The sequence below is a fragment of the Macaca fascicularis genome, chromosome 9 (assembly GCF_037993035.2).
Source record: "Macaca fascicularis isolate 582-1 chromosome 9, T2T-MFA8v1.1".
Lineage (NCBI taxonomy): Eukaryota > Metazoa > Chordata > Mammalia > Primates > Cercopithecidae > Macaca > Macaca fascicularis.
In genome coordinates, this window is record NC_088383.1 from 74,400,472 (window position 1) to 74,414,621 (window position 14,150).

Genomic DNA, 14,150 nt, shown 5'->3' on the forward strand with positions numbered 1-14,150 from the left:
CACCCATGCTCTGTAGGCAGCTCTTGGGAGACAAGCAGGGCTGAAATGTAGTGAGAACTGAAGTTGTTATGACAGATGTAACTGCAATTTAAAAGGACTCCATTCAATTTCTTAGCTGAAAGGGTCCTTGGCAATCTTCTCATGTGTTTTTGGAGATTTATTTGAAGGCCAAATAAATCTGAAATGCTATCTGAACATGTAAAGCAGATCAAAACGCACCATGGCTCTCGTGGAGAGCGTGCCGCCTGCCCTTTCAGCTGACTTTTGAATCCCTAATGGGGCTTTTTGGGAACAATGTGAACAACTGATTATACTTTCATTCTAAAAGGAAACTGGTGTCCAAGTAAAGGCAGTGACTCATCCAAGGTCACACAGCCAGACAGTGGCAAAGCTGGGACTCATCCCCAGGCCCCCTGACCGCTGGCCCAATGCACCTGTCTCTGCCCCCAAATACCTGGGTTTTCTCTCTCTCCCCCCAGCGCAGTCCCCACCAGCTCTGCCAGCCTGGTAACACAAGGAACGTTCATCCTGCCCATATTCCCCTAGTGCCTTTGATCCTTTGGGAATGGGCAGGGAATGGATTCTCTGTCCTGCTTCATGCTGGAAGTCACCTCCCTTCCGTCAATTAAAAAAAAAAAAAATTGTGACCCAATTGCTGCTGAGAACAAATGCAAAGGAAAAGGCAGAGACACGCTGCAGGTTTTGCTCGTTGCATGTTTTCATCTTTAATTAAATAAGTCAAGTAGGCCATCAGGAGATGGGTTCACATTCTATTCTGCAAAGCAGGCCCTGACTGCCAGTGGCTGCCAGCTCTCTGAAGGGCAGCCCCAGCGTTTCCAGGAGACGGCAGATTGTCTGTGGCCATGGCAAGGACATCTGGGACGACAGTGACAGCAGTGGGGCTGGGAGCAATGTGGAACGGCACCAGAGGCTGAGCAGAATGAGCTACATGCTACACATACACGTGGATGCATATGTACATACCGTGGCAGCATATGCCGTGAAGCGGTGTCTCGTACCATGCAGACATGAAATAGCACACAGGGCTGAGGTGTTGGCAAAAAGACAGTGTGCAGGACCTGGGAGGGAGCGGGGGAGCCAGGCAAATTTGGACTAGACTATACAGCCGAGATGGAGACTTCAGGGGGTGCCCTGTTCAAACCAATGGCAGACATGTACCTCACATGAGCTAGGCCCGTGAGGATGGCACCATGTCTGTAGCCTTGGAAACATGTAACAAATTTGTCCCCCATACAGTTGTGGGGTGCCAAAGGACACAAGACCAAAGGATCTTGAAGCTCTTGAGACATGTGAAGTTGCCAATTCTGCTTTGTGCTTTTGAGGTAAAGAGCAGCTTCCACTGTCTCTGAAACTGCAGCGAGTTGAGAGGTGATGCGGCTGCATTTAGGAAGTCCTGGATCCTCTCCCTTCCATCTGGCTGCGCCTTGTCCTAGAAGCTTCACAAGCAAACCCATCAACTCAGGAGCCCTGGATTTCAGCAGGCGGTCCTTCTATCAGCTTGTACAGATCTGTAAGACACACTTGGCTTGTGAGGGTGTCTGCTCCCACCCCACCCCGCTTTCTCTCTCCTTAGCTCTCCTTGCCTCAGGTATCAGCCTTTGAGATCTGGCTTCGCTTTCTGACTTTGGGAATGGGGGTGGGAGGGGACTGCCTTGAGGACACAGCTATTCAGTCTTCTGCTCCTGTTCTAGCAAGGGACAAGCCCTACAGTCAATTGGTCTCACCATGTTGCCCAGGCTGGTCTCCAACTCCTGGGCTCAAGCAATCCTCCCATCTTGGCCTCCCCAAATGTTGGGATTACAAGCCTGAGCCACCGCACCTGGCCTATACGGTCAATGGACCCCAGCATAGCAGAGGATGACCTGGGGCTGGAAGACTTTAGGGTCAGGATATCTCCTCTACCACCCAGGCCAAGAATCAACCTTCTGGGAAGGACCTCCTGCTGGAGCTCCTTCCATTGCCAGACAGATAGATGACCGAGATGGAAGGGAAAGATGTCGTGTGATGCCGGTGCCTCCGTTCTGTGGGGTTTGGTCAGCAGCTGCTCCCCTACGCCAGCCTCTGGCAGTACCTCCCAGGCTGAGGGTGCTAGCAGACAGGAAGTAAACTTTTTATTAAACATCTCTTTTCTGTTTATTTTCAAGTGCATGTATCGCAGAGGGACAAAAGCCTAAATTTGCTTTATATTTCTAAGCTTTTGGAAAATAAATCGGTGACCACCTGCAGTGTGTGTGTGACAGAGACGGGCTTCTGTGCACATGTGGGCTTCTCCTTCCCTCTCTACGGGGACCTGGGAATCCTGCCCTCCACTAATTACTCCCAAGGACCCTCCAGGGCCCTTATCCATTCCTCAATTTATGAACAGGCCCCAAGGGGAAGATGGGAACAGGCAGAGCGGGGACAGCCTGTGAGCGCTGGATGCTGCTCTGTCTCACCAAGGCCTGGAATGTTCTGAGCCATTTCTATAGGCTGGGCCGCAGAACTCATCAATAAGAAAGAACATGAGTAAACACTCATAGCTGAATAGTCCTCTTGTGCTGGGGAGGCTGGCGGCCAGTGGAGAGAGGCCTCAGCTGCTCCCACTGTCTCCGGGCAGGTGGGCACTTTGTAGGGGAAGGCTCTGGCAGACAAGCTGGAACAGAGGAGAAACCAGGGCCAGCCTTGCTGGAAAAGGAGGCCCGGCCCCCAGCGCTTCCATCTTCTCCATCCCAGCTCCAAGCTGAAAATCGTGTCCACATGGATGACTCCAACCACATCCACAACGTGTCAAGCCAATAGTCACACCACATTGTCCTTCCCCAAACCCCAACGGTTCCCAGAGCATCGCTGAGTCCCAGGGGAATACATTTCCAGGAAACACCCACGTACTTGTGACCGGTCTCAAACACCCGGGCAGAGGTAATATAGCAGCAAGGGCCCTGATGTGGCATCTCAGATAAACATGAGAGAAACCAAGGGATCTCAGATCTTAAACAACGTCCCGGGGCCATCATGGTGCTGGCGCTCCGGCTTATTCTCCTCTGGTGTTCTGAATCGTCTTCTGGTGTCCGTGCATGAACAGAGTGTGTGAATGGTTTCTATTGTTATTTTCTTTCTTGATTCGGGTACAGCGTCGAGTCCCTGCAGATAATAAGGTATTTTCTGTCTCTTCTTTTCACAAAATAAATAAATTAAGTCAACTTGCAGTGTGCACATTGTCAATGTCCTGAGAAGTCCCAAAGGCCCATTCTTGGTGCCATCCTCAGAGAGCGGAGTGGGAGGTCTTGGCCCAGAGTAAGAAGGAGGGATAAAGTCTGCTGTCCACAATAGCAAGGCCCCTAGGAAGAGCCTTGGATGGAGGTGGCTGCCCTCTCCCCAGTCCCAGCACCCCCCACCTCCACATGGGGAACAGAGGAGGGAGCAGTGGGGAGGCTGGGGAAGAGCAGCCAGCACTTCTGAGCCTGCCAGAAACATCCTGACCCCATAGTCACCTTTTCAGAGCTGGTGTTCCTTTGAACTCCAAATTAGAACCATGTCTCTGCACAACTTACTCTTGGCCTCTAAAACCAAGAGTGTTGGGGTGTTCAGGCAAAATAGCAAAAGAAAAGAAAAAAAAACCCCAAGAGTGGAGAACTCCTTGAATGACTGGAGTCCACAGTAACAGAGACCCAGCAGCTCAAATAGGCTGATGATTGCAAATCCCATGAGACGGTTACTGGCCTCACCTTCTCCAATGGTGGCTTCCTGCCAGGACACACTCTTCCCTCCCCCACGGCAATGCTGGACTCATTCTGTACTTCCCTGGTGTCCGTATTACTCAACCCAAAATGCAGCCCTCTGGGTTTACAATGGGCCGTATCTGACAGAGAAATTGTCCAGGAAACCAGAAACAGGGCTGGGCAGCCCTCGGCAAACCCTTGCAAGCTCTGGACACTGAGTTCTGCTCCTGGGTTTGAGGTGGGAGTGGGGAAGGGCTTCTACTCTGGGTATACTTGCTGCTTGATCATGAGGCCTCTGCCCACCCAGGAAACATGTTAGGGCCTGTGAGGGATTTTCAAATCCAGCTTCTTCTCAGGGAGGGTCGAGGGCTGCAAATCTCTGCTGCTCTGGACACTAGGCCAGAACGCTGGTGGCTTTGAGATTCATCCCACATGGGGTTCAAACAGAAAAGCCCATAGGGCACTGTGGCCTGCCATGCGGCCACCTCTCCTCGCTCCTCCTGGGGAAGGCTCCTCCTCCTGTCCTCTCCCTCTGCCAGGAGCCAAGTGCTCCCTGCTAGTGTTCCCAGCCTCTTTCAAGCCCTCAGGCCCCCACTGCTTGGGAGAGGCGCTCCTGCAGAAACAAAAGCAAAAACACAGCCACAAAACAAGAAAGACACCAAGCCATAAATAACTTAAAAACCCCAAATAAAACACCCAGCACATCCTGCATTGAGCAATACTCTTCCCAGAGCCCTAAGGAGGAATTCCAGGCACTGGTTGTAACCACGGCAACCAGCTGGCCGACCCTGTCCACGAGGGAGAAGGCGGGCTTCTCAGGGAAGGGGTGCATCCTGGCGGGACTTCTCCCCCACGGGTACTCTGTACTTTCCTCTTGGCCCTGCCCCAGATGAGGCCTGGCTGGAAATGGAAGGCCCCATGAGCTGCCTTTTGCCTGCAGGGACCACAGCTGCCTCTCCCTGCCAGGCCTGAGGCAGCCTTCAAATATGGACATGTTCGGGAGCGAGCCAAGCTGGACCGGGCCTTTGGCTGCACCATTTCAAAACATCCTGCCTGCCAGCCGCAAGGATGTGGATAGGTCAGAGGAGGTAGCCATGAGAACCTAAGGCGGGCAGGGGCTTTGAACGCTGCAGTTCTGAATCTGCCGTTCAGTCCCAAACCTGGCCAGGGAACCGTGTCATGTCATGGCCTTTAACGCATTTCCTTCCCCTGCCCTGCCCTCGAAATAATCCTACAAATGTAATCACAGGCTCCTCTGAGGTGTGTGATACAGAAAAACCCTGTAGGCATAAGCAGCGAGGAAGCTTGTCTGCATAGATGTGTGTGCACTTGTGCCTTTATGAGGCTTGTCTGTGTGTGGCGTACATGTATGCATGTCTATACGCATGTGTGTGTTTTTCAGCTCGATATGGGGCCCAGATTCATCCAGCCATTCCATTCATGAAAATGCTGAATCGCTCTGTACTGGTTGGTAAACAGCCACTGTCACCTCAAATGAGCCTCAAATGCCACCTTTGACACCCAGGGCTGTCCTGGCCCCTCCTCCAAGGACCCACCCAGATTCCAGACTTCACCATCCAGACAAGAAACGGTTAACACCAAATAAAGTAGGAGGTCTGACTGTCACTGGTCAGAGCCTTGCCCCTTCTGGTTGTTAAATATTTGGACTCTGGCCTGCAGGGTCTCCAGGCACAAATGTATGTTTCTCTGAGATCGAAGCTTGCCAACAGGCCCGGGCCTGCCTGGGCCTGCTCAGGAGGCTGCAACCCCTTGGGTCTGGGTGTGATGGCCCTCAAGGGGACCGGACACTGTCCTGTTCTCCGCGATTAACCCTGGGGCCGCCGCTTTGGCGGAGCGCTGGCTGGGGGCCCTACTGCTACAGGAGGTGCTGCCCGCTCACGGCGCTGCGCACCCGCCCTCTGCGAGGGCTGCGGCAGAAAGGCGGGGCAGGTCTTTCACGAGGAGGGGCACACGGGGCCCCGGCGCCCCTACGTGACCCAGAAGGTGCCCCGCTCCTCCAGCAGGCTGACTGAGCGGTTGGTGAGGGCGGCGGCGTCCCGCGCCAGTTTGTAGCCGAAGAGACGCATGGCAGGGCCGCAGGCGGCCTGCACCACCTGGGCCAGCTTGAAGGGCATGCTGAAGCGCCACTTTTCGAACTGCTCCGAGGAGTTCTTCTGCGTGGAGTAGATGCCGCTGCCGTCGTGGGCCGCCTGCGTGTTCTTCTGGATCCAGTCCTCCACCTGCGGAGTCAGGGGGATGCCGGCAAAGCGGTACATTTCGCGCGCCTTCTGCAGCGGCCCGCGCGCCACGTCCTCATAGCGCACCAGCATGTAGCGGCCCCGCAGCCAGGCGGGCTGCCGCAGCCCCAGCTCTGCGGACAGACGGATGCTCTCGCAGTTGCCCCGCAGCCGCTGCACCTCCTCTTCCCTCAGGCCGTCCTGGCCCTCGTCGTCCAGCCACTTCTTCCAGGTCTTATACTTGCCGGCGAAGGCCACCATGCGCGAGGCCAGCACGGCCCGGGGGTCGCGCACCAGCTGGATGACGCGCAGGTCCAGGCGGGGGTCCTCGGCCAGCGGCTGCAGGAACTCCAGCTGCCGGATGCGCACGGCCTTGAGGGCCATGTGCTCCTTGCGGCGGCAGGCCTCGGCGGCCAGCGTCACGTTGAGGGGGCCGCAGCGGCGGTTCTTGCAGTGGTACTTCTCGAAGACCTTCTTGACGAAGGGCGTGCAGACGGGGTCCTCGCACAGGGAGCGGCTAGAGCCCCGGCGGAACATGAACTCGGTCAGGTGGTCCTCGGGCAGTGGCGTGATGAAGTGCTCCAGCACGTACAGGTCGCACAGGAAGAGCTGCTTGAGCACGTCGCGGTACACCAGGGCCGAGCCCGCGGCGTTGGCGCCCCCCGGCTCGAAGGACACTGTGCGCTCGATGTGCCACAGCGGCTCGAAGAGGTAGAAGATGTTGCCCTGCTGGTTGAAGAATTCGCCCACGAACGAGGAGCCGGTGCGCGTGGTGGCCATGAGCAGCACGTGGCGCCGGGGCCCAGCCACGGCCGGTCTGGGTGGCTCCTCCTTTCCCTCCTCCTCCTCTTCCTCCCCTGCGGCCTCCACGGCTGGCTCCACACCCAGCTGCAAGCTGAGGTTGCGGAGACGGCTCTGCAGCTGGGAGAAGGCTGAATCAAGCTCGCTCAGGGACAAGAGAGATGCGTTCTCAGCTAAGACCAGGGCGGGGTCGGTGCTGTTGGCATCTGCCAGAGCTTGGGGGATCTGCTTCAGCTTGTCTGAGACCCTGTGAGGACAAAGAAGATCAGGGTCAGTGGCTGACTGGGGACCCCGCCTCCTGGGCAACCCGAAGCAGTCTCCCAAGCAGATGAACAAGATCTGTCTCAGTTGGGTTTCCCCAAAAGTAGACTTTAAGGCAAGGATTTGTGCTTCGTTTATTTGGGACATGATCACAGGAAGAACTGGATAGGGAAGTGAGGCAGGAGAGGAAAGAGGTCCATGACAGATATGCTGCTAGAAGCAGGTGTGGGCATCAGAGGCTCAGTCTGATGGGGATCTGGGGGGACATTTACTCCCTAGTACTTCCGGCTTGCCAGTGTGCTGGTGGAGAGAAAGCTCTCAGGTGCAGAGCTGTAGGGGCTTGCAGTAGAACCCAATAGGCACAAGTTAGAATGGTCCTTGCTCAGTGACCCAAGTGGGGCATTGACAGTGTCCACTGTATTGCCCAATCCCTGACCCACCCATCTTAGCTAATGCTTTCTTGCAGGGCTTGTGCCTGGGAGGAGAACAGGCTAAGAAATCTTTCTACATCTAACAGGCCCACTGCACATAGCTGTATGCTGCCAATTCAAAGAGGTAAAGGGGCGTTCCCAGGGTAGCCTATTTGAGGGACATGCTCCTGGAGTTGAGCAGTACACGGCCTGGCAGCTGCACATGGCAGCCCTGCCCATCAGAGTATCCATACTAGGACCTTGCCTTTCCACGGGTTCAATGATCAAGACTTCTATAGGAGATGTGCTGCTAATGCAAGGCCAGGAAGTAAATTAATAGTAATAGTCGCAGCCAGCAAATACTGGACACCAACTATGTGCCAGGCACTGGGCTAAATGCTTTTACATTTTCTCATTCACTCTTTACAACAATGCTGGTCCCATCATTAGCCACATTTTACAGAAGAGGAACTGAAGACTCAGAAATGTGAAGTATCTTGCCTAACCTTTCACAGTTGTAGAGGGCCAACACGGGGGACTCCAACCCAGGCTGTTTGAGCCCAGAGCCCAAGTCTCGCCCCTGTGCAGTCATGAGGACGTGTGCAGAAGCCACTGCCTGGGACACAGGAGGGGCCTGGGATGGCTTGTTGAAGGAATGCATTTGCAGGTCCACAGAGAGCCCTGCAGTTACCTCCCTGTCCCCACCCACCCCACCTTGAAAGGAAGATGAAGACTTGGGCTTGCAACCCTCACCTTGATATGATTTTATTTTCCTTTTCGATGAAGACAAAAACTATCACCACAAAAACCAAGAAAAGAGCGTATTTGCTTCTCATCTTCAGGCTGTGCAGAAAGTCCCGGCAGTCCTGGAGCAAAGTGAGTCCTTTCTCCATGGGGAAAGGTGGGGCCATGGGGGTTCCTCGGGCCGGCCTTGGACACTCAGCTCAGGGGCATCACTCAGGACCCGGCTTGTCGTCTTCAGGTGGGGGACACCCTCATCCTGTGGAGAGACAGGTGGTCACAACATCCTTGTCTGTACACGAGGAATGCAGAGGATGTTTCTCCACCAGACTTTTGAGGATCTCAGCCCTGGTGAGCAGCCAGGGCCCAGACCCACTCTCCAGACATAATGTGCCCCAGAGAGACTGAAGGTATCTTTAATAGGTTGTTTAAAATGCTAATGAACCATTGGGTTCATCCATCCCACCTCCATCAGTTTCTCCCTTGACCTCACACATCAAAGGCATGTGCATGGAAAAGAATAACCCTTGTAGCATAAATGTTTATAATAGCAGAAAGAGTGCAAATACCTAAATGAAAATGGTGGAGCATCCAGGTAATGGATTTTTATGTGGCCACAAAGAATAATGAGGTGGATCTATAAATGTGAATGATCCAGAAAATACATGAGAACACACACACACACACACACACACACACACACACACACAAGGTGCAGACCCTGTGCTTATGCAGGACAGGGCTTCCCAACCTCAGCACTGTTGCCATTTTCCACCAGATAAGTGGGGATTGTCCTATGAATTATAGAATGTTTGACAGCATTCTTGGCCTCTACCCACTAATTGGCAATAATTGTTTGTTTGTTTTTGAGACAGGGTCTCACTGTGTTGCCCAGGCTGGAGTGCAGTGGCATGATCATAGTTTACTACAGCCTCAACCTCCTAGGCTCAATTGATCCTCCCACCTCAGCCTCCTTAGTCACCACAAGTGCACACCACCACACCCAGCTAATTTTAAAAATTTTTTGTAGAGATGAAGTCTTGCCATGTTGCCCAACCTAGTCTTGAACTCCTGAGTTCAAGCAATCCACCTGCCTTGGCCTCCCAAAGTGCTAGGGTTATAGGCACGAGTCACCATGCCTGGCCCCCCCTGTTCATCTGTAACCATCAAGTATCTCCAGACATTGCTAAGTGTCTCCTGGGGTGGGAAGGTGAGGGGTGCCAAATCATCCCAGGTGGAGAACCTCCAAAGTAGCAAGATCCCATTTGGAAACAAATGCCGGGAAAAAAATATAGATGTGAGATACAAATGGACTCTGGCTGCAGGAAAACGCAAGGCCTGGTAACAACGGCTGCATCTAGAAGGTGGACAGGTAGGTGGAGAGAGAAGGTGGAGTGAGGCTTATGTTTGCTATGTAACACTGTGCCTTGTTACACATTTTACCATGTGTATGTGTAAATTATAAAAAATTAACAAAAGAAAAAATACCATAGTGCATAAATTCTACCTAAATCCTTAACATGGCCTCAGCCTTCAGGTCTCCACTTTCTAGGCAGCCTTCCCCAGGCTATGTTAGGGCTCCCTACAGCCCCACCACTGTACAAAGATTATCATGAGCACCTGGGACTTTGTCATAAAGCCATAAAGCAACAATTGTTCAATACTGAACATCCCTTCAGGCAGGACAGGGAGTTTGTCTGGGCCCCTCATTATCTCTCAATTCTGGGCCAGGCAAGAGATACACAGTTGGTGAACAACAGATGGATAAAGGAAAAAATGACTCTCGACTAAAATAGTATGTATCATTATTATTATTATTACTTTGAGATGGAGTCTTGCTCTGTCGCCCAGGCTGGAGTGCAATGGCGCAATCTTGGCTCACTGCAACCTCCGCCTCAAGCAATTCTCCTGCCCCAGCCTCCTGAGAAGCTGGGATTACAGGCATGCATCACTGTGCCCAGCTAATTTTTGTATTTTTAGTAGAGACAGAGTTTCACTATGTTGCCCAGGCTGGTCTTGAATTCCTGACCTCAGATGATCCATCTGCCTAGGCCTCCCAAAGTACTGGGATTACAGGTCATTATTATTATCATCTAAATAGATAATATCTAACAGGGTCTTGCTATATTGCCCAGGCTGGCCTCAAACTCCTAGGCTCAAGCAATCCTCCCTCCTCAGCCTCCAGAGTAGCTGGGACCGCAGGTGTGCCACTGCACTTGGCTATAAAGTTTTTTTACGACTAGAGCAAATACAGGTGCAGAAAGGAGTCTATTCCTTTTTTTTTTTTTTTTTTTTTTGAGATGGAGTCTCACTCTGCAACCCAGGCTGGAGCGCAGTTGTGCAATCTCAGCCCACTGCAACCTCTGCCTTCCGGGTTCAAGTGATTCTCGTGCCTCAGCCTCCTGAGTAGCTGGAATTACAGGTGTGTGCCACCATGCCCGGCTAATTTTTGTATTTTTTGGTAGAGATGGGGTTTCACCATGTTGGCCAAGTTGGTCTCGAACTCCTTATCTCAGGTGATCCGCTTGCCTTGGCCTCCCAAAGTGCTGGGATTACATGTGTGAGCCACTTCACCTGGCCTAGGAGAGTCTATTCCTAACTGGAATTGTCCTGCCGTTTCCTAATTTTTCTGGGCCTTTTCTCATGAACTTATTAAGTTAATATTTTCTGAGCATTTACCTTGTGCTGGCTTCTGGCCTAGGCACTGAAAATACGGCGGTGAACAAGCAGGCATGATCTGTGCCCTCCCAGGGCTTGTACTCTGGTTGGGAGGGTCAACCAATGATATGGGCAGCTGAAGTTTACTGAGGCATGTTTCTCTGTGCCAGGTGCCATGCTAAGCACTTGCACTCATCCAATCCTCAGCAAAGCCCTATGAGGCAGCAACTAACCCATTTTCCGGGTGAGGAAACTGAGGTTGAGACAAGTTCACTAACTTACTTAAGGTTCCTCCAGCAGAAGCCTCTGGCCACCCCTCCCAGGTCCAGGTCATTTGAACTTCTTGGTGTACCTTGGGGACCTCCAGCCTAGCTCCTGTGGTGGGGCTTTCCGGCTGACCATCTCCCTTCCCAGAATGCAAACTCCCCGAAGTTGGGGGTCACATCTAGAATGGCACTTGGCACAGACCAGCTGTGCAAAAAACAATGGTGAGGCTGGTGCCTGGCAGCTGTTGGCAAGAATGTATAGAATGGCCAGTGGGGCTACATCCCCCATGCACCCTGTTTAGCCCGTGGTGGGGCGTGAGGCCACCTACCCCACTGAGAGGGTGAGAAGCACCACTGAGTTTTCGGAGTACAAGGTGTTGATATCCTGACTTTCTGTCCTCTCCACTCTCAGGTTGTCTGGGGCTGATGATGGGAGGGAAGCAGGAGCTGGGGTTAGAAGTCCTGGGCTCTAGTCCTTTCTGTGTCTCTAGATGCTGTGCAACCTTGTATAAGTGACAACCTCTCTGATCCTGTTTGTAGCATGAAAAGGGCATCCCTGCTGATAAAGGTGCTGTGAGGAATGTATCTGATGCATGGTAAATGCTCATGAAATAGGAGAGGGGTGAGAAGGCAGGTGTGGGTGAGGGAGCTGCCCTAGCTACCCCTCCCTTCTGGGCCTGGCACCTTGGTAAGGTATAGAAGTTGGGGTGCCTAAATGACAAGCCTCTGAACCTTCTCCTTCCCTCCCTTCCAGGTACTATTTCTATTTTTAAGTTGCTGTTCCAGCCTCCTCATCCCCAGAGCAACACGGCGTTCCTAAGATCCTTCCTGACGCTGCCCTAAAAGGAAGAAGCAAAGTTGGACACTCAGACAGGAACCCAGGCAGGCTGCTGGCTCCCTTGCTCTGCTCAGACAGCCGCCCCTCTGTTTAGCTTTGGAAACCTAGCAGGCAGGTGGGCAGGCAGGTGAGAGAGGTTTGGAGCTTCCTAGAGCCAGGAGCAGGGAGAGGGTCATGGTGCCAGGCGGTCACAGGGCCATGAGGGAAGGGGATAGGGCCCGGATGGGGGTTACTCAGCAAAGCCCCATGCAGAACCCACCATGCAGGAGGCCCCCCGTGCAGGAGGCCCTTTACAAGAAGCAGACCTGTGACACCTGTGACATCAGATGAACCTTTGTATCACTTCTCTCCCATTTTCATGGTGCAAGGGCTAGCCCTGCCTCCCTTGCTTAGTTCATGGGAAGAACCAAAAAATCTCTTCCTCTTTCTCTTGGTCCCTCCTAGCCCCTAGTACTCAAAACCTTTCATCCAGCCGGGCACAGTGGTTCATGCCTATAATCCCAGCACTTTGGGAGGCCGAGGCAGGTGGACCTGAGGTCTGGAGTTTGAGACCAGCCTGGCCAACATGGTGAAACCCTGTCTCTACTAAAAATACAAAAATTAGCCAGGTGTGGTGGCGGTCGCCTGTAATCCCAGCTGTTTGGGAGGCTGAGGCAGGAGAATTGCTTGAACCTGGGGGTGGAGGTTGCAGTGAGCCAAGATCATGCCATTGTACTGGAGCCTGGGCACTCAGAGTAAAACTCTGTCTCAAAAACAAAAAACAAAAAACGTTTCATCCCCTCAATGCCCCAGCAAATACGTAACAGCCCAAGGAACAGGTGGCATCCCCTGCTTGGGCCCACTGGGGCGGCCAGGCCAACAGTGAAGCATGCCAGAGGCATGTGCCAGGTCAGCTCTGCTTGAGGGCAGCAGGCAGTGGGACAGCTCCCTTGGCCCAGTTTTGTCCAGCACTCTGCACATTGACAGCAAACACCAGAGGCAGGAAAGGAGGCACGGTGCTGAGTTCTTTCAGGGCAGCGACCATCTGGTGAGTGCACACTACGTGCCAGGCCCTGGGCAGAACCAGCCCAACCTTCCAGGTGCTGACTGGGATGTGGACTCCTGTCCCACCTATGACACAGTTCTCAAATCACTGTTCTCCCTCTGTCTCACGTCCTCACCTGCCTATCACCTCCGAACTGTCTCATCTGGCTTTTGTCCCCACCCCTCCACCGAATAATGCTCTCGACGGCATCCACAATCTCCTGGGGCCCTAGTGCGGCTGCTGTGGGCTTCTCATCCTCCATGCTGCATCGCCTATTCCCTCCCCGCGGAGGCCCACATTTCTGCTGGCCTCCCCACGCCCCCTCCTGCTTCCCTGGCTTCCTCAGGCCCGGCCTCCTCTATGGGATCCCATGTGGGCACGCTTGCCACCCAGACAGGGGAGCACCTGAGCACCTGATTACAACTGTGCTGCCACCCAGCTTCTCAGCCACATGGAAACTTCTCAGAGGCACAGACAACAAGGCAGCTCCTGCTTCAAACACTCCATGCACTACTTGGTAAAAAAAAAAAAAAAAAAAAAGCCCTGTAAGGGCCTTCGAGATCCAGACCCTGCTCACCCTTCCCACCTCTTCTCCCAACACCCCTACCCCGGCCCTTCCTGCTGCTCCCCACCTGGGGCCTTCTGCATCAGCTGGTCCCTCTGCCAGGGCCAGATCTGCTCTGGCTCGCTCCTTCTAAGCAATCAGGACTCAGCTCAAATGTCCCCCCGCTCTAGAGTCCTTCTCTGACCCCTGACCTAATGTGGGCCACCCCCATCACTTTCCCTCTCGGCACCCTGCTTTACTCCCTTCCTAGATGGAAACGTGCTTGCTGATGGCCTCTCATCCCCCAGAACACTGGCTCCGGGAGAGGAGAGCTTCATCTGTCTGCTCTACCCTTGCATCTCCAATGCCCGGAATTGTACCTGGCACAGAGTGGGTGCTTCATAAATACTTGCTGAATGAATGAATGAATGAATCAATGTCCTTCCCAAAGCATTGAGCCCAGTGCAAGATGCTTAATCGTTCTAAGTTGACAGAAGATGTGAAGAGGAAGAAAAAAAGGCAGTTGCTCCATAGATGAGTGGCCCACGTGTGCACAGGCTGTGAGCATGAGTGCGTAGGCCACAGGTACATGCCAAGGGTGTGTGCTGGAAACCTGTGCTGGGAGCATAGTGTGAACCATGGGCACCGACT

The 14,150-nt window shown here is 53.3% G+C and overlaps 3 protein-coding genes across 6 annotated transcripts in view; all 3 read right to left on the minus strand.

Annotated features, from left to right (window-relative positions):
• Positions 1–700: 700 nt before the first annotated feature.
• LOC107130840 (uncharacterized) lies at positions 701–4,401 on the minus strand. Its single transcript, XM_065520920.1, has one exon. The coding sequence runs from the start codon at positions 3,012–3,014 to the stop codon at positions 2,535–2,537; it is 480 nt and encodes a 159-aa protein (XP_065376992.1). The 5' UTR covers positions 3,015–4,401; the 3' UTR covers positions 701–2,534.
• LOC107130839 (uncharacterized) lies at positions 701–4,401 on the minus strand. Its single transcript, XM_015456202.3, has one exon. It carries the CDS (start codon positions 3,472–3,474, stop codon positions 2,983–2,985), a length of 492 nt encoding a protein of 163 aa, XP_015311688.3. The 5' UTR covers positions 3,475–4,401; the 3' UTR covers positions 701–2,982.
• CHST3 (carbohydrate sulfotransferase 3) overlaps positions 701–14,150 on the minus strand; it is a 50,978-nt gene continuing 37,528 nt past the window's right edge. For all 4 annotated transcript variants that reach the window (XM_045400099.3, XM_005565577.5, XM_065520919.2 and 1 more), the window contains exons 2-3: positions 8,182–8,428; positions 701–7,004 (exon numbers count right to left, since the gene is read on the minus strand). In XM_045400099.3, the coding sequence (XP_045256034.1) occupies positions 5,708–7,004; positions 8,182–8,339 (1,455 nt within the window). In that variant the 5' untranslated portion in view covers positions 8,340–8,428 and the 3' untranslated portion in view covers positions 701–5,707. The remainder of the gene's footprint in view (positions 7,005–8,181; positions 8,429–14,150) is intronic.